This window comes from Battus philenor, unplaced genomic scaffold (genome assembly GCF_028537555.1).
Source record: "Battus philenor isolate CCGP_79_NKW_IND1 unplaced genomic scaffold, ilBatPhil1.0.hap1 SCAF_25, whole genome shotgun sequence".
Lineage (NCBI taxonomy): Eukaryota > Metazoa > Arthropoda > Insecta > Lepidoptera > Papilionidae > Battus > Battus philenor.
The window spans coordinates 11,722,758-11,748,622 of NW_027181688.1; the positions used below are offsets into that span (position 1 = coordinate 11,722,758).

Sequence of the window (25,865 nt, forward strand, 5' to 3'; positions counted from 1 at the left end):
CTCACGCAGCACAAATTCTATATGACTTACATTTGATTGCAACTTTTTTATGACATTGTACCAACAATATTCCATATTGATAAACGATTAAACTGACTGAAAAACTATTTGCATTTTTTAAATTAATGTCAGCAATTATGTATGCATATATTTAATTATAAACAAAAAATTTAAAAAAATGTCCAGAACACATTCAGTATTTTCCAATTTAACTATGATATTCCTAAGATATTATTAATTTATCTACATCGCTTACTACTATGATCGAAAAGTATGGTAAAATTGTGATTTACAAACTCCCGGGCAATAGGAAGGCAGGTTATTTTTTTTGCAGGTTGGTAGAACTAGGATATTCACCGGATTTCACTATGTGCAACTTTCTAGCTATTTAGTAAACTCAAAAGGCCAATGTGGGAAAGCCATTTTAACACAATTGAGAAGATAAACACCGTATTAAAGGCCTTGAAGACTATACTGAGAAATGACTATTCAGACTGTTTTAAAAATAAAAATATGTTGGCAAAAATGTTTAAACCAAAGTTATTATTCTCAAAAAGATGTAATTGAAGTGAAAAAATAAAGAATTTACATTTTATAAACAAATTCACATCACTTTTTTATTCCAGTATACAATGATGTCATGTTTTTTTAGTAATTTTTTTTAATTTATAAGCTCATGAATTCTAACAGCGGCCAACACCAATCAAATACAGATTTCATGTCCTCTTAGCTTATCACCTCAGTTGGTGTGTCATTTGAGATTAGTAAATAAAAAAGAAAGTTCTGGTCTGTAGTTTCATTTCGAACATATATCTTACAAACTGTAATGAAGCCTCCATATAAACTATATTATTTTAAATCACTATTTATGAGGTCAATAAACTAGTAACTGAATTTTATATGATAAAACAATTAGATTTAAAACTTCTTTTTACACCATTATGAACGAGTAGTATGATTAAAAATAGTACAATACGGTGACTATATTAGTGATGTTCCAAGTTTTTATAAGATGGGGACATAAAAAAGCAACAAAGAGTATCTTAGGTCCTAACTGTTAATGTGTTTCTTAACTGTCAATGTTTCTTTTCGTTGCAAAAACATGAACAGTAAAAGATAGTGAATGAAACTGCCCTGATGCAGGGGGGCATATGGGGGTTAGAGAATAATGTTGCTATTGTGTACTCAGTGTCGCACCAATTTCTCTTGTTCATTATGAAGCAATGCTTCTCGTCATTTGCTTACTTTTTAATTTATTATTCTTTTGCTAAAGATATAAGACACTTGCAGAGACTTGTCCAAGGTCAACAGCTTGAGGTCCACAATTCCTAGCAGAATTACTCCTGAGTCTGCAAAGTGCCTTGGTATGGTAGGGAACTATGAGAATGGTCGTGCAAGGACCACCATGACAGTTTTGCCAAGAGCAGTCGATTAAGAATAAGAACGGCACTCTGAAACTGGACGGTTTTTGGATATTTAACACAGGGCACTTGCAAAGTTCATGTACATATGTAAAGGTAAAACTATGCTTGTTCTGGTGGTGGTTACTCTTGCTTGTCGTGTGTGGAGGTGTCCGCGGGGGGCAGTGCTAGCATGCGCGGTAGTCTGCGTACGACACGTGCGCCAGTTACCCCGAGGGCAGCACCCAACAGTGCAGCTGCAGCGCCGGCCTTCGCACCGGCCAACAGCCCCACGGGCCCGCCCAACGCCGCCCCCAGCGCTGCGCATCCCACACTCGTCAGACCCGCGCCCAACCTTAACGACAAAGAACATCTTTTAGCAAACGTAACAAAAGTGGAGACAATAGCCTCCCTGATAGGCGATAATACAATTAGGAAAGATTTTATAGAGTATTGCAAAATAATAGTAAAAAAAGCAATACAAAAAAACCAAACCTAGGCATAAGAAAACAAAAGACTGAAGCAAAATAAATAATAAATATAAGCAAATAAATGTGATATACCTAGTAAATAAGATTTATAAAACAAAATAAGAGGATGAAAGAAAGAAGAGTAGAATAAAAGGGCATAAAAGAAAAGAATTATAACATGAAAGACAGAAAAGAATAAAAGATAATAAGAAGAATGAAAGAAGATAATGGAAATAAAAAAATAATGTGAAAAAATAAATTAAAGATAAAGTCCCTGTCCCACAACTAGATAGGGGTACGAGAGGCCCCCAATAGCGGGGGCCATCAAAAAAAAAAAAACAACAAAAGTAATGAAAAAAGGAAGTGGCAGTGGGCAATCTACATTGCGCACAAAACAGCCTGCTGGCGACTTGAAGTTCTGGAGTGTATACCGGACGAACCGGCAAAAGCAGCTTATGACATCTGTTTGCCCACAAGACGGAAAAAGGACATTGCTAAAGTCGTCGGAAGACGATACAGACCACTTCCAACCAGTACTTTGAGGTTTTTGTTAACCCTCCCATGTAAGTTGATGAGGATAATCTTGCACCCAATTTTGTCAATTCTTGAGTTACTTGAGACGAAAATTTGGAGGTCAGAACACAAGTACCTCTCCGCAACGGACAAGCTGGCGCGCGCTGCTTCCACATTGTCGGCCGCCACCTGCACGCTCTGCTCTGAAGCACACACCTGGAAGCAAACACTCACTGTACCATACCATCTCTTTCTGGAACTACCCTGATAATGTCCCCACAGAATCTCACCATCATTACTTCAGCTACAAGATCTCAAATCCTCTGGGTCTAGTCTATACTTGTGATTTCCAATAAGATCTGAGATCTAGCTTCTGACGATCTCGTCTGTCCACATTGTCCAACGTCCGACCAGTGACGTCTATTCTAGAACCCAAGGCCCTGGCTGTCATCAGTTTTGCGCAGCATTGCGCTAGGCTATGTCACAGAAAAATAGTTTCTTAATAAAATGAAAGTATTACCTGCTCTCGCTGCAGCATAGCCGCCTCGTGCACGCGCTGCCAGGTGTCGTGCAGCGCGCGTACCTCCTGCTGCAGTTCGTGCCAGCCGCGCAGCACTGCCTCGCGCTCCGCCAGCTGCGCTTCCTGCACGAGCACACTGCCCTCATTCACCACATAAGCTCCGGCATAGAGCTATAATGACTTATCGTCCAGGATTTCAAGATTCAAATGTAAGAAAGACAAAGTTAAGGAGGAGCTTGTTGTCCTGGGTCTAGCGAGTGGCGCAAGACCCACAAGTCGCTCGACTTGGACGGAATGTTAGACATTTGAACTTCGCGATAGCTCGTCTAGACTGCTGGCGCGGATGCTCAGGGTTTCTCTTTCGCACAGATGCCCGTCTCTGTCGCGCAAGTGCAGATTGGTCTAAATCTCAGGTCTCACTCCTATGTCCATAAGCGAATTGTACTACCGTTGTATTCCATTCTAAAGCCACAAAGTTATCTGTGTAAAATCTCGGAAGATATCTTCAAAAAATTTATAAACGATTTGCATTAATTTATTTAAGTAATTAAGATTCTACGTCGAAGAGCCAAGCAACTAGCGCCCTCACCCCAAATGCTGTGACAAAAATAAATTACTAGAAAGCCTGCAGGACCTGTTCGTCATGGTGCAGTTGCAGCTGGTCATGATCGGGTGCGTGTGCGACTACGCCCACGGAGTCTGTTGACATGGCGCTGCCACACACCACTTCCGGCGCCTCGCCCGCAGGCCTGCGTAGCGGCACCGGCGAAGACTCTGCAACCATGCGTTTTGCTTACGGTTCAGAGATGCGATTCAACTTGTCTTAAGTTCAGGGATCGTCATCATCAATTCAGCCATACATCCACAACTGGACATACAACCAGGTCCAACACCTTATGGGTGGACGATCCGGAGTGAAGTATCCTCCACAGAACCTTAAAGATTCAGCGCCTATCCGCTAGAGAAACTTAGTGAGGATAGAAGTTTTCCATCGTCCAGAAATATGGCATTTAAATGTTATTTTGTATTTACAAGGAGATGCAATTCCTTGTTCCAATATTCCTATAAAGCAAAAAGTAAGAATTGAACTCGCAATATTATTAAAAAAGCCAAACGTATTAGTATTTGCGAATGTCGATAGCTACGAAGTTGATTTATGGAGATTTGTTAATTGAAGTTAGAATCGAAGAACGAAATACTAATGAGCAGACGATAAAGAATTAAAATTGTATTTAGTGAAGAATCCTGCTGCTATTGGGACGGCAGACAAACCGAGATCCGAGGATGTTAGGTGGAAAATTCATCATCATACGAAACCCTCTCATCTTGATATCGAATAAGAAATCTATTGTCTACAAGTTTTCTCTGCTCTCTGTTCAGAAAGCAGAGAAAGCACCCTTCCTTCTGGTGTTACACCGTAAAGTGTTTTTTCGTACTACCCGCAGTACGATAAAAGACAAAAAAAGATAAAATTAATTTATTCAACATCGGAACTTTTAACAGAACTCTTGATTGAATGAAAATTTATTATATTTTTCAATCCATTTTATTTTTTACTTTGCTTCGCATGGTGTTATAGTCGTGGAGAGGAATCAGGAAGAAACTCCACAACAACATATTAATAAAGTTTAATACATATTTATACATATACACTTTATCAGATATAGCGAAGGATTCTTATCATTTTAATATTCATTTATTGAATAATAAGCTTTTCACGTCAACTTGTATTAATATTTTCTATAATACATGATGGTTCCTCAATCTATCGTTCCAATTTTCTCAAGTTAATAAGTTTTCAGGAACCAAAGGCATTTTACACAGAATGATTGGTTATAGGTGTAAAAGGTTTATAATACCCGGCGATAAATATTGCACATCGACCTTTAGAAAGAGACAATCGGATAATTTCGGCTTCGTAGAGCGTTATCTCTGTCGCACGAAATACGACTGACAAAACGTCACATAGGTAGTGTGGGACAGAGACAGCGCTCTACGAAGCCGATTGTCTCTTTCCAAAAGTCAATGTGCAGTATTGATCGCCGGGTACTGTACATTATTTATTATTTCTCACCATTGATTTTTGGATTATATATCCTATATATTATTTGATACAAAACTAGCTATACATTCACCACACCTTTAAATGTTTTTTTTACATATAACCAATGACTTTGTATTCTGTATGGCGTGCCTCAGTGAAAAACTCTGGCACGTGGCCTAAAAACACTACCGTTCACGAAATACGATTAGAGTTAAACAAATGAACATGAATGCAGATTGAAATGTTAGATTTTAGACATCAGTGCATAATATCTCACCACGCCGCGCCTGACCCCGCCTGCCAACCAGCGCCCTACAACTGCGCTCTATCACACCTACAAACACGTCTCCGGGTAAAAACACGTCGAAAAATGTTTCTTTAAATTGTTAATGGTAAAATAATCGACGATTAAAAACTGCGTGTGTCTAATCGAATTAAAATGTTTTGGATTTGAATAAATAGTTAATTCTTTACATTATTACCAGAAATATGTATGTTATATTTATCCAAAATACTGCAGATGAACTGTCTTTGACCTGTGTGTTTCGGTGATGACCTGTGACCTTGATGGCTTACGATGGTCATTTTTAGGATGAAGTTCACCTGGAGAGTAATAGAGATGGCTATGCTGAGGTGCTTCGCTGCATGATCGAAAAACAAATGTGAAGATCGGCAGAAAGAACTTGTGCCACTCGCTAACCGCTCCGCCTTTGGACCGCGCCTCGAAAAACGCGTTGCCTGGCAACGAGCTCTTACCCACGCGCCCGCGCAGTCGATCGCATCGCGGCAGCATCGATAATGAAACGGATAGATGATAGATGGCGCCACAGTAGACGCAACAAAAGTTTGCATCGCGCTGTTGAGAGTCTCAGCGCTCATTATAACTGCGACCGGAGGTGTGGTCAACATTAACAAGAAGCTACAGAACTACCTTGTCTCCCACAAACTTATGACACCGACGTAGTTAAATGGAACTGTCGTCTGAAGTGGCAATGGGTACATTGCTCGTGCGACCGGTGAATGTTGCGGTCGAATAGAACTCAAGTGGCAATCTCATCAGGTGGACCGACCATATCCTACATACGGGCAGCAGAAGACTGGTCATCGTTGCTATCTTTGGGGGAGACCAATACCTTGTGGGCGTCTATCAACTGATATGAGAATAATGAAGTTATATTGAACACGCACCGAGGTAGTCGACGATGGCACGCAGAGTGTGATCCCTGGTGCGTTGAGTGAGTGCGTCGAAGCGCGGCCAGTCCTCGCGACGCACTTGCCCGCGCAACGCGTCCATCTCCGACAGCAGCACGCGCAGCTGGCCGGCCACGCGCCGCGCGTTCGTTTGCTCCGCTCGCACCCGCGCCGTCTCGCCGCTCTCACCATACTGCGCACACAAACCGTCACCCTGTACTATACACACTCGCACCTACACCACTAACTCATGAAAATGCACTCACACATATGACACTGATATAGTCATCTCGCACTCATTCATACACACACAGACACATACATAATTGCTTGAAAATACTCAACTTATATTTCTGATATATCAAACATTATTCAGGTTAATAAATCTTATAGACCTAGACTTCATATAGGCTCAGATATGCACACAGACTCAGACAACTCTTACACTCAGACAAAACACAGACTCGGACATCTCACAAGTTCAATTACAAGTATATCACATGCTCAGATATTATACAGTCTCCAACCCAACATATAGACTCAGATAACATATCCTCTTATATTATGCATTTATTTATATTATGTTATACAATAAAGTAGAAATAAATAAAAAATAGCTATTGTAGGCCCGCGGCAGAGGATTGAAATCTTCTATTGAAGGTTGCAGATTCAATTCCCAGGAAACATTGTTTTTATTTAAACTTGGTGGATTAATTATAAAGGATTGCCATATCTCACAAAGCAGTGTTTCCAATGGGCAACAGCATCATTTGCATACCATAATATCACATTATGATCCCTGGTCCTGATATCCTGGCAAGTGTGGTGATTATGATTAATCCCCCCATAGACATCTTTGGAGGAGGCCTATTTAATCTACTAAATAGTAAGTTTCAACAATTATTGTTGTATTTATCTACAATAATAGTAAGCAATGTCCATAATTAGCAAAGAAATGAATGCATTTACATTTGAAGCTATTTGCAGGTCTTAAAGCAGAATTGAAATAAATTCCCCTCCACATTCTTCACTACATACACATCCCTCATAGACCCCTCCCCAATTGGCACAGTACCCCACACATTCTTATACATGACAGTAACAGTTGCATCCACTTTGCCCAAGTATGAGCGAGGGTGGTCATGAGGACTCCTTATGTACCTTGACTGCTGAGTAGCTCTAGCTTCTCTCTCTATATAACACTTCATTCACTACAGTTCTTCTTCAGGCATACATCATCTGTTTCCATGATCTCCATTTAGCTGATGTTTCACAAAGCCTAAATCAGGTAGCATAACATCAAACGCAGTAAATAAATGTGTTAAAGCATGTGTGAACATTGATAGTGTATTGAGATAAATTGATAAATAAATAAATTTCATTAATGTTTCCTGGTTTTTCCACAATCACAATGGCAATGGGCAGGCAGGCACATGGCATGTAGAACAGATGACCAGGGGCCTTAAAGTTCTGGAGTGGAAACCATAGACCAATGCAGCATTTGTAATTCACCAACAAAGTTGTCAGTTATTAAGGTCAACGGAAAATAATGGATTTACGCAGCTTCCAACTGGTCCTATTGGAAATCTAGTAGTGGGTGTAAAACCAATGGTTGACATCCAGTGGCTGAATTGAAAATTTTGAATGTTGCCTACAAGATATATGAGTGTTCGAGAGATACATTACAGTAATCCTTCTAAAGATAATCTATTGCTTGTATTGACAAATCAGCAGACTAAACCGCTATATATTGCCCATGGAACAACTGACATAAACTAAATGTACCCTTAATGTACAGTAAACAAATTAGACAGCTTCTTAAATTTAAATAATTTTTGGAAGTTAACAAAATGATTGCAATTAAATATTTAAAAAAATTATGCTAAGACCATATTGACTTGGTACAATGAAAATAAAACTCAATTATAGAGAAAACAAAAATAGCTACATGCACGTGAATTTTGCGTCAGAACTAGAAAAATATGACTATTTTAACTACGACTCACAAGTGTTTATTTATAGATCAATAACGTTATATTAAAGATTTTCCTAATTTTAATAAAATTATGTGATGTAAAGCTAAGTTTACAGGTTATAACGCATAAATTCTTTTGACGAAACGATAGAACTTACCTTCACGATGTTAGCTTTGTGTTGGCGAAGTAAGTCCAGGTGGTGAGGAATAGCAACTTCATTGAACTTCGTCAGTGAAAGCTCCACTCGTTTAAGAGGTAATTTGCCGCCCTCTTCCATGGCGAATGGTTTCTATTACGTTTTTTATAAAAAATATTAAATAAATTACATCGCCTTCTATTAATGTTTTTGTGTGATATGTTTTTGTAGGATTGTCAAAAAGTAGTGCTACAAAACCATTAGGCATCTATTACCCATCTTTTAAGCTTTGATTATAAGGGGTAAAGTTATTTTTATAAATCCTCACCGATACGCGCAAATCTAGAATCCTAACTAATGATAATTAAAATTGCAGTATATAGCGGTTTAGTTTACGAACTTATTAATGGCATATTCACTAATTTACTAAATAATATTAAGTTAAAACAACTAATAAAAGCGGGACATAAACTAATTTAAATCGACATTCATATCTTCGCAAATAATGATCTAGTACTTTGGTTCATTTTATGTTGCCCGTATTTTGGGAGAAAAATAAAACTAGCAACACTTTATTAGACAAAGCTTGACAACCAGCTGTTAATGTTGTTTCTTAAAACTGTTGCCAGTAAATATTTATTGAAAGTTCTACATTTTCGACAATTAAACATTAAAAAAATCATTGGACATTTATCAATGTTGACTCACAGATTTAAAAAAAAAGTTTTACTTAAAAACTAAAATTTTAAAAAACCAATTAAAAATTACAATTTCTTATTGCTTTAAAAACATTTCTCTTTTGAAAAAATGTATGTATTGGAAATTTTACGTCTTCTTATACGAACACCTGACAGGCCATAAAAAGTGTGATTTCACATCATTATTTAATCTGTGCATTGTCGTTTAGTCTGTGAGCTATGTAACAGCAAAAGTCAAAGAAACTGTTAATGGTGCTGTATATTATTTAAGAGATAACCGATTTTATTCAAGTTCAAAGCACTAAAATTTTGATTATAACTATGCGTCGGCTTACAGTGATTATATTTTAGCGTGCACGCGGCCGTGCGCGCGTTATCTTCGTTAGCGGTTCGACAGTGCGTTCTGGTCAGGTCCGGCAGCAATGGACGTCGTCACAGGTGAGACTTTACGGAGTAACCTCACAGTCTACCCATTTTCTGTTTCATTATAGTATTACGTTGTCCTAATGACGATTTATTTGTAAACTTCACTCTGCTAAGTCGCTGCTCTACAGAGAGTAAATGATTCCTAACTGTTACCTGATCATCTACATAAACTCCTTTGCTGATTATCTTACTGATGTATAAATAATATGTGATGTTTTTGTTTGTATTCATTAAACTGATTTGACAGAGAGGTTACTCAATTTATTAATTTCAGTAAACATTACATTGTTGTAAATGTATTAGAAAACATAAATTGTTAAAGAACCAACAAGCCTGATGGTAAATAGTTTGGTTACGAACCTCAAATATTTTCTCTTCTAAAGTTAATAAAGATATGTTTCGAATTTTTGCCTTTACAAGAGTTTACATTATTTATTAAAAAAGTTATGTTTTTATATGTTGAAATGTTATGAATAACTCTTTCTTTATTTCTCTTTCTTACTTTTAGTAGTGTAATCAATGTGCATACAGTGTTAGCACATAAGTTTTCTGATTTTTTAAATTTTTGTGTGCAATGTAGTATTAGGTATTTTGCAACATTATGTAACATAGATATTTTTTATTAATTTTATGTTATTCAATTTAGCTTCATACGATATAGAATAGTAAGTCTTAAAATATGATATCTGATAATTCATAAAGTTATCATTTAATAAAATTCTATATAAATTTGAATCTTAGAAATATGTTCAACTCTTTGACTGCTAACAATGTATACATATTCTGTTTTATATTTGTGTTATTTGACATTTATTAATGCACTGTTGACTGAAATTTATCTGAATATTTATTGAAATTTTACTGAAAATTTATCTCATATCTGCTGATTTGTACTATTTTTACATAAATTATATGGGTATCATTTATTTGAGAATGGTACAAACTTGTCTGCATAATGACTAAATAAAAAACACCACTATCAAAATATAAAGCTGTCACCCTACTGATAATTGGAGAATTTCCAAGTTCACTAATTGCACTAGGAATATTTAAATAATTCCGTAAGTTTGGTGTAATATCATATTTGTTTCACTCTTCCTTCAAATTGTCATTACTACTAATGCCATAATACATCTTTTCTCATATTTTGGTGGCTGTATATCAAAGTCGCTCTCTTCTGATACTTTATCATTTTGATAGTAACTACAATTTGATTCATAATCAATCAGACAACCAGATAAAGCATCTGCATATAATTGAAAGATTCTTTCATATGTTCCATCGTCATTTTTTGATATTTTTTTTAATTATTAAGTATTTTTTACAACATGATTCAGGGGTTCTTAAAAGTGAGCAAAACAACTTGTATTATACTGATCAACAACAGCACAGTATGGTCTCCAATAAGGATAATGCGGTCAAAACATAAGTATATACATAAGTATATACATAAGTATAATAAAATTATATAAGTAATAAAAAATATATAACATAAGTATAATAAATATTAACTTGTGACTGGACAATAATGTGTTAATAAGCGCATGGTAAATAAATCATATTTAGTTTTCAACATAGCAGATTACTTACTGCAGAGTAATGCATAAGCTAAGCTAGTAAGTAAGCTAGCTGTCTGGAAGATATTATAAACATCTGATATCCTGTCCAAGATGAACATCTCAACAACACAAAGGACATTTGATGACAATACAGTTAGTTTTATCTTAGGCTTTATAGTATGTCTGATATTTTGCTGATATGAAAATATTTTAGTGACTTTAATAATTACAGATGTGATGATTAATACTTTTAATTAATACAACTTTAAGTCAGTGACCATAGCTTAACAGGAGATGCAACTAAAACAGTGTTACTGCAACATGGGGTAAAGGGAATGCATTATATTGGCAATTCAACAATGGATTTGATACTCGCTCTTAGCTATTTAAATGCAATGCTTGATTTCAGTGTCATACGAGGGCCAAACTGAAAGTTTTTAGAACTGGCAACTTAAAAGCATTATATTAAAAAAATAAGTTTAAATTTTGAAAATAGAACTCTTTACCAATAATATTGAGTATACATTTCATTCATTTGTCATTTGTTTTACGATTTGGCGGCAAATTGAAAATTGTCTGTGCACGTCAGAATGAATTTAAGCCGAGAAAATTTTCGTGCAATGATTTTTTATGACTTTCGATGTCATATAAGTCAACAAGAAAGTTATGATAGACTTCGATTGGCTTTTCACGATGAAGCCCCATCTCGTGCCACAATTTACAACTGGTTTAATGAATTCAAACGTGGTCGAACTAATCTCACCGATGATTTGCGTGAGGGACGGCCTTCTACAGCGACGACTGAAGACAATATCAGTGTTGTGCGGCGTATGATAGAGACTGACAAAAGAGTGACCTATCAGCAGATTCGGACAAGTCTAGGCATAGGTATGAGTCAAGTGCACAAAATCCTCCATGAACATTTAGCGGTCAGGAAGCTTTGTGCCCGCTGGATACCGCATAATTTGACCGAGGCTGAAAAACTCCGCCGTGTTGATTGGTGCCGAGAAATGATCCAAAAATTTAACGGAGGTGACTCAAATGCTGTGTTCGACATACTAACGGGTGACGAAAGCTGGATTTACTGTTATGATCCGGAAACCAAAAGAGTCTGCTCAGTGGGTGTTTCCTTCCGAAGAGTTGCCAACTAAAGTGAAGAGAGGTCGAAGTGTTGGAAAAAAGATGGTGGCCTCGTTCTTCGGAAAGACAGGTCATTACGCGACAGTTGTCTTAGAGGATCAATAAAAAAGGTTAATGCAGAGTGGTACACTAACAACTGTTTGCCACTTGTCTTGGAAAAAGTTCGAGAGAAACGACCTCGCAGCAGGATCCTCCTTCATCACGACAATGCCTCGTCGCACACCGCCAGGCAAACGATCGACTATTTGGCGACCTCAGACGTGGAATTAGTGGGTCACCCGCCGTATAGCCCCGACCTCGCACCCTGCGATTTTTATTTATTCCCGAAAATAAAAGAAAAACTTCAAGGAAAACATTTTGTGGACGCCGAAGAAGCAGTGGCTGCGTTTCAAAACGCCGTCGAAGAGACCCCTAAGGCCGAGTGGGCAAGGTGCTTTTCTCAATGGTTCCATCGAATGCAGCGATGTATTGATGTAAATGGACGCTATTTTGAAAAGTTATAATAAAACTAATAACTTGCTAGAATGCTTAGTTTTTGATTTTCTAAGAACTTTCAGTTTGACCCTCGTATTAAGCGAAAAAAAAAACAATAATGCTGTAGTTTATAATATATATCTGGTATAATATTGTTTGATAAGACTAAACTTGAAGGGTGGGTTATTTTTAAGTTATGTTACTTAGTGATGTTGGATTGAAAATGATTTATTTCATGCTTGACATGTACACAATAGATTTAATCTCAGCGCAGGATTTGGCAGGATGTTTGAATGCGTTTTTATAGTAAAAATGACAATTTGCTTTGTCCATTTGTTTCAGATGGAAGAAATTCCCGATCGAGAAGCTCATCCGTGAGTTATTTATTTATTTATGTTATTTAATCTTTATTATTAAATTTTTACAATCATTCAACCTTTAATTTTTAAATATTTAATGGAATCAGGTGTTACCTTGCGGAAATCCATCCTTAGTAAGAAAAGGACCAATATTTAGCCACTTCCGCACATTCACTGCATGTGAGGAAGTGGCTAAATATTGGTCCTTTTTTACTTTGGTTTTTAATTTAACAACTTTGTGTAAATTCATGATGAACATAATATGTAAGCTCTGTTGAATATTTATTAATGATTGTAATCATGGAGGGTAGTTTAAAATGTGACTTTAACTTCATAATTCTGGTTGTTCCAGTTTATTAGTGACGAGAAATTTCTTGATTTACTGTACCTTGCTATATCCATTTCCATGTGCCCAAAGAATGTGCAGTTTAATGGGGAGTAGTAAGTAGTAGTAATTGTTCACGACCGTGACTTTTATACTTTTAATAATAACTACAATTTAACTTGTCATTTGTCGCTTTCTTTAATAATTTTTCGAAATATTATCGTATATTTTTTTGGAAGTAAAGTCAAATACATTATTAATAAAGCACTGTCTTCGTGTTATGTGAGAGTAAATATAGTTATCTGTAACAGGCCGGCTCCGAGTCTAGGATGTCGCACGACGGTTCGGCGCGATCGGGATCGCGCTCCAGGTCCAGGTCGAGGTCACGTTCCAAGTCCAGCTCGCGATCACGCAGCCGCAGCCGTAGCGGCTCGAGGGCCACTTCCCGCTCAGGTTCCAGAAGCTCCGCCCGCTCCAGAAGTGGCTCATTAAAGAACAGGTCTCGCGGGGGGTCCCCTGCTAAATCTAGATCCAGATCCAGGTCAAAAAGCGGTTCTCCCCGTAAGTCTAGATCGAGAAGTGGTTCCCGCGCTCGTTCTAGATCTAGAAGTGGTTCCCGTGCTCGTTCTAGATCTAGAAGTGGTTCCGAAAAATCAAGATCAAGAAGCGGTTCCCCCGCTAAGTCGAGATCCAGAAGCGGTTCTCCCGCCAAATCAAGGTCCAGAAGCGGTTCGCCTGCAAAATCAAGATCCAGAAGTGATTCACCCGCTAAGTCAAGATCTAGAAGTGGTTCCCACGTTAAATCGAGATCCAGAAGTGGTTCCCATGCCAAATCAAGATCAAGAAGTGGTTCGCCCGCCAAGTCAAGGTCTAGAAGCGGTTCGCCCGCAAAGTCAAGATCTAGAAGCGGTTCACGCGCTAAATCGCGATCGAGAAGTCGTTCGATTAAATCAAGATCAAGGAGCGGATCTGCCTCCAGGTCGCGGAGTGGGTCCCGCAGGTCCAAATCGCGAGGGTCGAGGTCCAGGAGCGGCTCGGCCAAGTCCCGGTCACGCAGCGGCTCGCGCGCCATGTCTAAGTCACGTAGCAGGTCCAGAAGTGGTTCTCAAAGACGCTCGCGTTCTAGAAGCGGCTCCCGGGATAAATCCATGGATGTTTCGAGAAAATCAAAATCTAGGAGTCGTTCTCGAGAAAAGTCAGCTGCAAAGTCGAAGTCGCGGAGTAAGTCGCCCGGGAGCGTCGCCGCTAGGGACAAGTCCCCCAGGAGTGACGAGGAAGATGAACAAATTCGAGGTGAGTTAACAAAATACCTTAGTCTTTTGTACAATAAAGGTAAGTGCTGTATTATGTTTTTTTATTTGTTAAAGCAGTAGCTTATTGCAAGGCAAAGGTCACCACAATGACCGTCCGTATGATGCCTTAATGTAATATATCTTACTTTTTCAGGACGCAAGAGGAAACGCTCACATTCGGGATCAGAATCGCCATCTAAATCGCGCCCAAAAGTCCAATCAAAATCTCGTTCTAGATCTAGATCCAAATCTCGTTCTGTATCCAGATCAAAGTCCCGTTCCAAATCGAGATCAAAATCCAGGTCTAAATCCCGATCAAAGTCCCGGTCGAGATCGCGCTCCGGGTCCGGCGCTCGGGTGCGGTCGCGCTCGCGCTCCAAGTCCGGCTCCAGATCCAGGTCTCGATCGAAGTCTGCTGCCAAGTCGCGTTCCGGCTCCAAGTCGGCTTCACGCTCGAGATCCCGCTCGGTCTCCGCCAAATCTCGTTCGAGGTACGTATGTGAGTCATCACATATAGTTTTAAACACACGTCATAAATATTTTTTTTGTATGGAACGTTTTATCCAATAGTTAAAGAAGTTGCATCGATAAACACTCTTCTGTCTTGTTGCTGCAAAAATGCTTTAAATTTTTAATTTCAATCGCAAGGTGTCTAAGAGAAAAATTAGAAACAAATCTATTCACTTAATACGTTCACATTATAAAAACCTGAAGCTGAAACAAATTATTTAAACAGCAACTTATTCGCTTTCACAATAGGATCCCAGAAAGTCTTGATTCTTCTGTAGTCAGATTAAAAAAAAGATAAAAGTAAATTTCTGTACTAAGATAGATAGCACACCTCGAGATATGTTCGCTTCCAGGGCGTTTCTTCTTCTGCTTTTCAGCCGATGGACGCATATGCCTTCTCCCCCCCAAAGATCGACAAAATCGTGAAAAGATCGAGATCTTTGGGGGAGGCCTATCCCTTCCAGTGGGTGTCTGTCTGCTAACTTGATTTTATGAATGAAAAGTCCGTGATAGAATTTATTTACTTTAAAATTAATTGTTTTTTTATCTTAATAAATATAAATGTTTATACGATCATTTCGTCGGCGCAGGTCGCGTTCGCGGTCGGGATCAGGCTCGCCAGCGCACAGAGGTGAGTAGTCGAAAGTAATTTTAACATATTTAATGTAATCAGGCGTTACCTTGCGGAAGTCCATCCTAAGTAAGAAAAGGACTAATATTTAGCCACTTCCGCACATGCAGTGGTAGTCGTGCAACAAAGTGCACCGCCCGCCAGCCCGCTGATAAATGCGTATGCGGCAAACAATGCGAATTACACAACTGCCACCGTTAATTCACTCAACACGTGTTTCACCCCTCCACGGGGCTTCAGGAGTTATGTTACACGGATTTGTGCCAAACACAGTGTGTGATACTTAATTTTTTTATCACTATCTTATGTCATTGGATAGTTGTTTAATAAAACTCCCCATAGTTTTAGTACTAAAGGATGACATTGTATTCGTAGGAGCCTTATTTGATTTTTATTTATTGGGAACGATACGAAGTGGCTGTGGGAATTGAGCTGCTTAAACAGAACAGAAGTTTGGTAACAGCTTAACATACTGCGTCAAAAATTGAATTTCGTGTTCTTGCCAGTTGAGAAGAAACGTCGCACAGTGCGCCTGGCGTCGGACGACGAGGGTGAGGATGCGGAGGGCGAAGGAGGGGCGGAGGACGCGCGCGCCGAGCCTGCGGCGGAGGAGCCCGTCGCCAAGCCGGACCAGAGCGCGCAGGACTCCTCCGATGATGACATCGCGCCAGACTCCAAGAGGTGAGCGAACCCCGGAAACCTTAATTTATATAAATTCCAGCTCAGGGGGTGCCGGCCAAGGGTTATTTGCGGCTCTTGATAAATATTCCATCTCCCCTTTTTCCTACTGCAGGGTCTTGGGTTGCCTGAATTCAGCTACTTCGCGCTACCTTGAATATGTTTTCAACACACTGTACTCAACAGCCGTTGGCGGTCATTGAAACTAAAGCAATACTTTGACTGCAACAAGGCACCTACGACTTAATAATTGAATATCTTTACACATTACCGACAGGTAGCCGATTATTCGACTCTTTGTAATCGATTCTTGCCGACGGGTAGCCGATTATTCGACTTTTTGTAATCGATGCTTGCCGACGGGTAGCCGATTATTCGACTCTTTGTAATCGATGCTTGCCGACGGGTAGCCGATTATTCGACTTTTTGTAATCGATGCTTGCCGACGGGTAGCCGATTATTCGACTCTTTGTAATCGATGCTTGCCGACGGGTAGCCGATTATTCGACTTTTTGTAATCGATGCTTGCCGACGGGTAGCCGATTATTCGACTCTTTGTAATCGATTCTTGCCGACGGGTAGCCGATTATTCGACTTTTTGTAATCGATGCTTGCCGACGGGTAGCCGATTATTCGACTCTTTGTAATCGATGCTTGCCGACGGGTAGCCGATTATTCGACTTTTTGTAATCGATGCTTGCCGACGGGTAGCCGATTATTCGACTTTTTGTAATCGATGCTTGCCGACGGGTAGCCGATTATTCGACTCTTTGTAATCGATGCTTGCCGACGGGTAGCCGATTATTCGACTTTTTGTAATCGATGCTTGCCGACGGGTAGCCGATTATTCGACTTTTTGTAATCGATGCTTGCCGACGGGTAGCCGATTATTCGACTTTTTGTAATCGATGCTTGCCGACGGGTAGCCGGTTATTCGACTCTTTGTAATCGATTCTTGCCGACGGGTAGCCGATTATTCGACTTTTTGTAATCGATGCTTGCCGACGGGTAGCCGATTATTCGACTCTTTGTAATCGATGCTTGCCGACGGGTAGCCGATTATTCGACTTTTTGTAATCGATGCTTGCCGACGGGTAGCCGATTATTCGACTCTTTGTAATCGATGCTTGCCGACGGGTAGCCGATTATTCGACTTTTTGTAATCGATGCTTGCCGACGGGTAGCCGATTATTCGACTCTTTGTAATCGATGCTTGCCGACGGGTAGCCGATTATTCGACTTTTTGTAATCGATTCTTGCCGACGGGTAATCATCAATTATCATAAAAATAAATGTATTTTATTAAATTTAATTATCCTATAATAACAGAAATTAGACAATTTTATTTGAACACACGAACCGCACAAACACTTTGTCGCGACAGGCTAAATCAAAACTTAGCCGGCGCAGGGGAAAATCTGAGCAGCCGGTCGGATGGGCGTATGTTGTTGAAACGCTACCCGTCGGTAATGTGTTAAAATGGGATCTTTCTTGGAAAGGCAGCACAAGACCATTCAATATGAGGTTCTTTGTGGAAGCCTGTGCCTTCCAGTGGTCGTTTATGGGTTGACACGATGAGCGCCCAGCGCGGAGCTATAAGTGCGCTTGCGTTACAGCGTGGACGCGATGGGCGGCATGTCGGACTTCGAGGTGATGCTGGCCCGCAAGCGCGAGGAGCGGCGCGGGCGGCGGCGCCGTCGCGACATCGACATCATCAACGACAACGACGACCTCATCGCGCACCTGCTGCAGCAGATGCGTCAGGCCGCCGAGCAGGACCGGGATCTCAATCGCAAGAACCAGCCCGCCGTGCGCAAGGTATAACCAACGTGTACCCTCCCGCTGTTTCCGCTTATACACTTGTTTTTAAGTGTGCGAAAATTTTGACTTCATCCCAGTGAACACTCGACACAAAGTGTTGCAATATTTCGCATCGACTGCACAATATTAAACTAATACAACCGTTTGCTACTTTCGTAGTAAGTAAACTTCATCTAAAACATAACAAAAGTGACAACTTTGCAAATATATCTTTAGAGAAAAACAACATGGCTATCTGACGAGAAACGCGTGTTTCTTAACAGTATTACAAATTATTTCTTCGATAATTTCGTCGATTATTCTCCATTTATATTAAAATTTTCTTGTGCTATATACTTCTAAGTCGAACAAGACTTCTCTCTTGTTCATGTTGCATTGAAAGCATATCTTCTACTCTTTCTTTTCAGCTCATGTACGCCCACTGCAAGGCATAGACCTCCCCCCCTCCCTCCAAAGTTCACCACGATGGCCATTCATGCGCTATCTGAATCCAGCTACTTCCAATTTCCTTAATTATGTCGTCGATCCACTTAAAGGAGGGCCTACCCATGCATATTCGCAATTAAAAAAGTATCAGAAATTTTCTTATACCGCACAAAAAACATCGCGCAAGCGTGCGATAGCAACAAGTGTTTAGCATTAGATCGCTTCTCGCCGGCAGGTGTCGATGCTGAAGTCTGCCATGTCGCAGCTGATCAAGAAGGACCTGCAGCTCGCGTTCCTCGAGCACAACGTGCTGAACGTGCTGTGCGACTGGCTCGCGCCAATGCCGAACCGCGCGCTACCCTGCCTGCTCATCCGTGAGAGCATCCTGAAGCTGCTCATGGACGTGAGTACCTCCCATATCTCTGCCCAGATCAGATTACACCCCACTACTCCTGGGAGTTCAATGCTACACAACGTGTACCGGTCGTCGCGAAAGGCCACTGTGCATATGTCGCTTTCAAGTGGTCATGTGTAGGTTGGCGACCACATACCAATGTCTTAACCCCCCTTTTTTATTGAGCTTGTTTGTAAAACCAAAGAGACATTTAATGGAATCAGGCGTTACCTTGCGGAAGTCTATCCTAAGTAAGAAAAGGACCAATATTTAGCCACTTCCGCACATGCAGACATATTCGCATTGTTTGCCGCATACGCATTTATCAGCGGCCTGGTGGGTAGTCCACTTTGTTGCACGACTACCATTGCATGTGCGGAAGTGGTTGAATATTAGTCTTTTTCTTACCAAAGAGACGTTGTTTGACTGTGGCGTCATGGCAGCTTTAAGTTGCTTATGAGGACATTCCAAAATATTGGACCTGAGGACTTTCAAAAGATGGTTTTCCCTTTCGGCATTATTTCGAAAGAAGTCCACTGTTGGACATATACTTCCTATATAGATTTGTAATATATTCGGTTAGAAGGTTTGCATTTAGCGCCTTCATCCGTAAAGATTACCTAAGAAAGCTGTCGATTTTACAAAAGTTACTGCTATGTTTAAATGTAAAACGATTAAAAATAAACAGTTTTCATTCACTAGTATGTGAAATTAAAAAGTAAGATTGGCAGCAGCTCCACGCAGCCGGTTCAACCAGGACCGAATCATGCTCGATACTAGCGTAGCTGATGCAATACATATGGATGAAGAACAGCAAAGATGACGCGTGATGAACTTTCTAAAAGTGACCGTGATCTTCAGGGGTGACGTGAGGAATAAGCTTGGTGTATACTCCAAGCTGTGATGACTCACAGTGGCAATGTCAGAGTGTAGATGATCTGTTCCAGTTCCCGTCGATCGACAAGTCGCTGCTGAAGCAGTCGGGCATCGGCAAAGCGGTGATGTACCTGTACAAACACCCTAAGGAGACGAAGGCGAACCGCGAGCGCGCCGGTCGGCTCATCTCGGAGTGGGCGCGGCCCATCTTCAACCTGACTACCGATCTGAAGGCGATGACGCGCGAGGAGCGGCAAGCGCGCGACGAGGCCATGGCGGGCGCGCGCCGCCGCGACGAGCCGGGCCCCTCGCGCCGCCCCCCCGCGCAGTCCGCCCGCGCCGCGCCCCGCACGCACCCCGCGCACGCCCCCGCCGCAGCCGACCCCGACCGGTGCGTGAATATATATTACAACTAGCTGTTCCCGCAAACGTTGTTTTGCAAAAAAAATTAAAGTTTTTAATTAACAAATGTTAGATAAGGGTTGATCGTAGAGGGGTGAAAATTTAAGGTTGTATGTATTTTTGTATGCTGTATCATAATAAAATAAAAACCAAAAAAATTGTCTAAAAAATAAAAAAAATAATTTAGGGGTGGACCACTCTTATCACTTAGGGGTATGAAAAATAGATAGTAGCCGATTCTCAGATCTACTGAATACGCATATAAAATTTGGTAAAAGTCGGTCAAGCCGCTTAGGAGGAGTTCAAGTTCGAACACCGTGACACGAGAATTTTATATATTAGATTATGATAATTGTTAATGTCATAGAGCAGAGGAAAAAATATTACCAATCCTTACATCGTATTTACCACATAAAACAACAAAGTCAATAGCATTTTTAAACGGTTTTATTTAGTTCGACCCGTACGGAATTTGTTTGGGGCAAAATTAGAAATTGAAATTTAAACACCTTCCCGTTGTCAGATTGATCTGAAATTTGGTACACACATTTAATTTAGATGACAATACAACATAATAAAATCAATAACATTATAAATCTAAGATGGCCGCCGAAACAAAATGGCGGATTACATATTTTTCCTTAACCCCCTCAATATGGGTATCAAATGAAAGGGCTACACTAGTAGAACACGATGATAATGTCAAAATTTAAAATTCAAGATGGATGCCGTTCTAATATGGCGGACTATGTACATATTTTTCCACAACCACCACAATATGGGCATCAAAAAACCGTTTAACTTAAAAGTTTTTTAATTGTATTTATTTTACCGTAGCATTTACCACAGCACCGCATCTAGATGAGTAATCTTAAGTTGATGTAATTGTGATTTTAGATAATTTTTTTTCTTGATAGAATTATGTAATGTAGGGAATACTTTAGTAAATATTGTAATACAAATTTGGAACTATAATTGAGAGAGTGATGGAAGGGGATTTCAAGTGGTTGTAAAAGAAAGAAACCCTGATCCCCTGTGGCTAAATAGTTTCACAAAAGTCTGGTGTAGCAAAATTGTATACAATCTTTATAATGCCGGTGTAGGTATAGAATATCTAATAGATTCAGGCGTTACTTTGAGGAAATCCATCCTAACTGAGAAAGTGACTAAAATATAGCTACTTCCGCTATGCAGCAGTAGTCGTGCGATCAAGTGCACCGCCCGCAAGCCCGCTGATAAATGCGCATGCGGTAAACAATGCGAAACAACTACCACCGTTAATTCACTCAACATGTGTTTCACCCCTCCACGGGGCATCCTCAGGAGTAATGTTACACCGACCAGTGCCAAACACCGGCTTTTGACTCGATATAGCTATAGGTATTAGTCCCTTTCTTACTTAGGTATAGATTGTTTGAGGAATCAAACACGTTCTCACAGGTTGATTGAAAATGTGCAGTAGTATTAAAACTTAATGTTTTCTGTTTTAAATAATACAACTAAACTTAAAGAATGATTGATTATAATATTCATTCTTTATACTACCGGAGGAGTATATCGGATGAGAAAAATATGAATCCTTTGTTATTTAACACATCTTGTCCATATACTTTGCCGCCAGTCTTACCGTGTAGCGGGCCAATTTTTCAATTCAGATGCAAAATTCCTGCTGCATAAAACGGCTGTAGTTTTTAAACATCAGGGTCTTTTGATAAAAGTTTCAGTTTCTGTGTTAAAGACAATTTTTTTTCTTCCATTTAAAAAAATATAAAAATAATTTGTCAGAAATAAAAAAAAATATTTAAAGTGTGATACCGCGTTACGCTGCTTTATTTTTACTTTAATCGCTTCCCGCGCAAGACGTGTTAAATGTATTCGCATGATTTTCTGTACGACTGTGTATACTAAATGAACACGTTGCGTTCGCTTGCAGGGCGGCGCGTCCGGGCGAGCCGGGCTGGGTGTCCCGCGCGCGAGTCCCTCTGCCTTCAAACAAGGATTACGTGGTGAGGCCCAAGTCTACATGTGATGCAGACATGTCGCGGGTGAGTGTCTCTTGTGTTTTCTCTTATCTCTGTTCTACGGTTGCAGTAACTGTGTGCCATAACATCAGCCCACGTATCTACCGCTCTTAAATACAGTATCCTATGTTATCAATTGCTTGTTAGGTTAGCCCGTAGACAATTCTATAATACATTTTGTGGAATACATTGCGAAGTTTCACAACCTTATCTCACCAACCCCGTATCTCTATATCAGAGTTCCCGAAACTTTTTTGTCGTAGACCCCTTGCCATGTTTTTCCGTGTTGGGTGGGTAGACCCCCTACTTACCTGATATTGATTTCCTGTAAATTTCTAACTGTAGTGAAATTTAGTGTTAAAAACTTAAAGTAAAAACACATGTTAATTTATACATTATTAATTGAATTTAAATTAAATTTTATCTGTTATGTAAAATATACGTAACATTAAATAAACATTGCGACCACAAAGCGAATACCAACATCCTACAACTTACACAATTTTATAAACATATAAAATAATTTTTTTACTTCGTAGGTACTTTTATGAATAATGTAAATGTTTTGATATTATAAGATAATATAATGTAAGTAAATAGCTACTATCAGTGTATGTGTTGAGATCCACTATCGTGGACCCCCATTTTCATTTCATGGACCCCCAAATTTTTTTTTCACTGACGTAGACCCCTTGAAGGTTGTCATAGACCCCTAGGGGTCGATATAGACCACTTTGGGAATTACTGCTCTATATGATGATTAAGAGATTGATCCACTACAACCCTTACATGGTGGTGTTCCCTTGAAGGCGTACTAAGAGTGTCGAATTTACGTTTCTAATTTGCACAATCCGAGTGTGGAACAATTTGCCGGATAATTTCCACAGGAATATAACCCAGGTCTCCCAGGGTCAGAGAGAATAGGTACCTACTGAGTGTGTGTGGTTCATCTTCGACCATATCTTTGCCGTCCAACAAGCGAGTTGGTGTTCAAAGTCGGATTATTAAGCGACAAAAGTATTAAATTTAATGATCACAATGCATTTACATACATACATTTTGAAGTCAAGTGGTCAAGCCGCATTGCAGGCAGAAAAGATTGGCCGCTGAAGCCTTAAAGTTCTGAAGCATAGACCATTGACTGGTACATTGGCACTGGGTAGACAGGACCTTTGGTTGAAGACGTTGGAAGACAGCCGCTTCCAATTTTGAGGAGGCCTGGATGATGATCCATTCGCTTAATCATTTCAGAGCTTAAAACCCGAAGTAAGCAAACATAAAGCTGTCCATCAGTGTACCAATCTCGAGTTGATTTGCTTAGCCCGTATCAAGTGACACTTCAAGGGATCCTTGCGCTTTGACTCCACGCAGAGTTCACTTAAGTCACCTGTCCTGACTTTCCTCGACCTTGACTATGTCGTGGACCCACCCACTCGACAATTTTTCGGTCCCGGCGATCGTCGATTGTAAGCGCGATGTGCCACGCCTACTGTCACTTCTGATGAACAATTCTTCTAGTTACGTGGGTGACTTTGGTTCCTCTGTGGATCATAGCCTTAGCCGTTATTCTCTGGACTCTTGTCTACCGACACCGGGTCAGCCGGCTTTTCGAATCTTTCGACTCCAAAGACAAATGCTCATTTAAAAAATATATTGGTGACTGTGTAATTACAGGTGAGCAAGAAGAAGATGAGCCGGTACGAGAAGCAGATGAAGAAGTTCATCGACCAGAAGCGAATGAAGAGCGGGTCCCGGCGCGCCGTCGAGATCTCCATAGAGGGCCGCAAGATGGCGCTGTAAGCCGCGCCGTTTATGACGTTTCGTTTATAAGTTTTTGACTAAGAGTAAATATATGACTGAGAGACAGCTGTTTCATTGTCTGAAACATTCAACACTTTATTTTAAGTGAAAGAAGAGCGATAACAATTACGTAAGTAGGTCTTGAAGACAGTGACAATATTAAGTCCAAAGTAGAAGTGTGTGTAGTGATTAAACTTAGCATATATTTATACAAATCCTTAAAACTATGAAACAACAGTATTTAACCAATGAAATGACGGAAAATTATCAGCCAATCACAAGGCGAGAAATATTGTAGAGCGCTGTCTCTTTCTCACGACGTAAATGTGCAACAAGTTTTGACGATGATGTAGTTTAGTTCCTATTTATTCATTCATTTATCATTAACCACTTTGAATAATTCACATTGATCAACTGTGCACCTATTTCTGTTTTTGAGAATAAATATGATTTTTTAACTAATTCATTAAAGTTGTCGAATGGCAACGAGATGCGGCGAGGGATGCTGATAGGTTGTTGGATGTGGACCAGTCATCGTGGCGAAACTTGTAGGAGGCCGTTACCTAAATTTAACTGCATTACAATCTAGTTCGTGTATATCTGTGAAAACAACCTAATCTACACGAGATTACCTTGATATTGTCGATTGTGTAATTAACTCTAGTGAAGATTTCAATTTTCTATGAAATTAAAATCTTCTAGTCTATTGAATTGTGTGAAGTGAGAACAGTAAATAATTTAAAGAGGAAAATAATGCGATAAATTTAAGAAATAATAATTTTATAAGCATTTATTCTGTATAAGTATAGGTAAGCAATGATAAGACTTATTTGACGCACACGAGATATACAAGGACAGATGGTCTGACGTTTATGTATCTACGACTTGCTGGTACTTGTAAGTAGGTGAGTGGGGGTGGTGGGTGGTCACTCGCAGCCAAGCACGGACTTCCTGCAGCAGTTGCAGCAGCTGGGCAGCAGGAGTCTGGGGCGGCTGGTGTGCGCGAAGCGTCGCTGTCCGGAGTGCGCCGGCATGTACATACGCCCCGAGCTGTCGTACTTCGGCCCCTCAGGCAGCAGCACGTGGCGGTGGCACAACCTTCCCTGCGAACATCAGATATTTCTGACATAAGCTCACTCCATAGTTTGGATAAACTATGGAGTGAGCTTATCTCAGAAAGCTTGTCAAAAAGTCAATTGGAATGTTTGTTACGGCTGAAAATATTTAGCATTTTGACTTGAACTTGTGAATCCTCTCGCAGTTCAGCTAGGGATTTGGTATTTTTTTTATGGCTCCCGCTATTGGGGGCCTCTCGTACTCCTATCTTGTGTGGGATAGCGACTTTATGGGCAAATTTATTTATTCACATTATTATTTACATTCTCTCCTTTCATACTTCACATATTCTTTCATGCCACAATTCTGCCGTCTTTCCCTTTTGCTCTGTGACCTTTCATTCCTCCCTCGTTAGACATTACATTTTATATCTTTATTTCAATTTTTTACATTATTATCACATTTTCTATTTTACATCATCACATTTATTTCTTATTATCTATTTACATTTCTAAATTTTCCTTAAGTTTTATTTTTGTCTATTGCTATCATAATGATTTTTTTGCAATATGCGAGGGGAAGTCTTTTTTAGTGTCTTTTCCGCTTATCAGGGAGGCTATTCAATCCTTCCTGATTTTTACGCCATTGGGATTTGGTATTTTTGTCAATGGCTCTGTGAATTGCGTGTGAAATACATTAATGTAGCATTATCGATGTCAATACCTGT

At 39.9% G+C, this 25,865-nt stretch overlaps 2 protein-coding genes across 2 annotated transcripts; one reads left to right on the plus strand and one right to left on the minus strand.

The window, feature by feature from the left end:
• Positions 1-1,503: 1,503 nt before the first annotated feature.
• Syx17 (syntaxin 17) lies at positions 1,504-8,472 on the minus strand. Its single transcript, XM_068768261.1, has 7 exons — positions 8,272-8,472; positions 6,136-6,331; positions 5,240-5,281; positions 3,538-3,695; positions 2,904-3,026; positions 2,520-2,599; positions 1,504-1,755 (listed from the first exon to the last, which is right to left on the minus strand). The coding sequence occupies exons 1-7, from the start codon at positions 8,389-8,391 to the stop codon at positions 1,545-1,547; spliced, it is 930 nt and encodes a 309-aa protein (XP_068624362.1). The 5' UTR covers positions 8,392-8,472; the 3' UTR covers positions 1,504-1,544.
• Positions 8,473-9,158: 686 nt separating this feature from the next.
• On the plus strand, positions 9,159-24,146 carry LOC137924866 (IWS1-like protein). Its single transcript, XM_068768248.1, has 11 exons — positions 9,159-9,386; positions 12,890-12,921; positions 13,543-14,524; positions 14,678-15,014; positions 15,624-15,664; positions 16,171-16,345; positions 17,959-18,160; positions 18,825-18,992; positions 19,931-20,250; positions 22,195-22,306; positions 23,957-24,146. The coding sequence occupies exons 1-11, from the start codon at positions 9,371-9,373 to the stop codon at positions 24,080-24,082; spliced, it is 2,511 nt and encodes an 836-aa protein (XP_068624349.1). The 5' UTR covers positions 9,159-9,370; the 3' UTR covers positions 24,083-24,146.
• Positions 24,147-25,865: the final 1,719 nt, after the last annotated feature.

Coding starts and splice junctions, on each gene's coding strand:
- Syx17 (XM_068768261.1), bottom strand. CDS start 8,391: ATGGAAGAGGGCGGCAAATTACCTCTTAAACGAGTGGAGCTTTCACTG. Junction 5,282..6,135: donor TGCCATCGTCGACTACCTCG/GTGCGTGTTCAA, acceptor ACGTGTTTGTAG/GTGTGATAGAGCGCAGTTGT. Junction 3,027..3,537: donor AACTGCACCATGACGAACAG/GTCCTGCAGGCT, acceptor GTGCTCGTGCAG/GAAGCGCAGCTGGCGGAGCG.
- LOC137924866 (XM_068768248.1), top strand. Junction 14,525..14,677: donor GGAAGATGAACAAATTCGAG/GTGAGTTAACAA, acceptor TTACTTTTTCAG/GACGCAAGAGGAAACGCTCA. Junction 15,665..16,170: donor AGGCTCGCCAGCGCACAGAG/GTGAGTAGTCGA, acceptor TGTTCTTGCCAG/TTGAGAAGAAACGTCGCACA.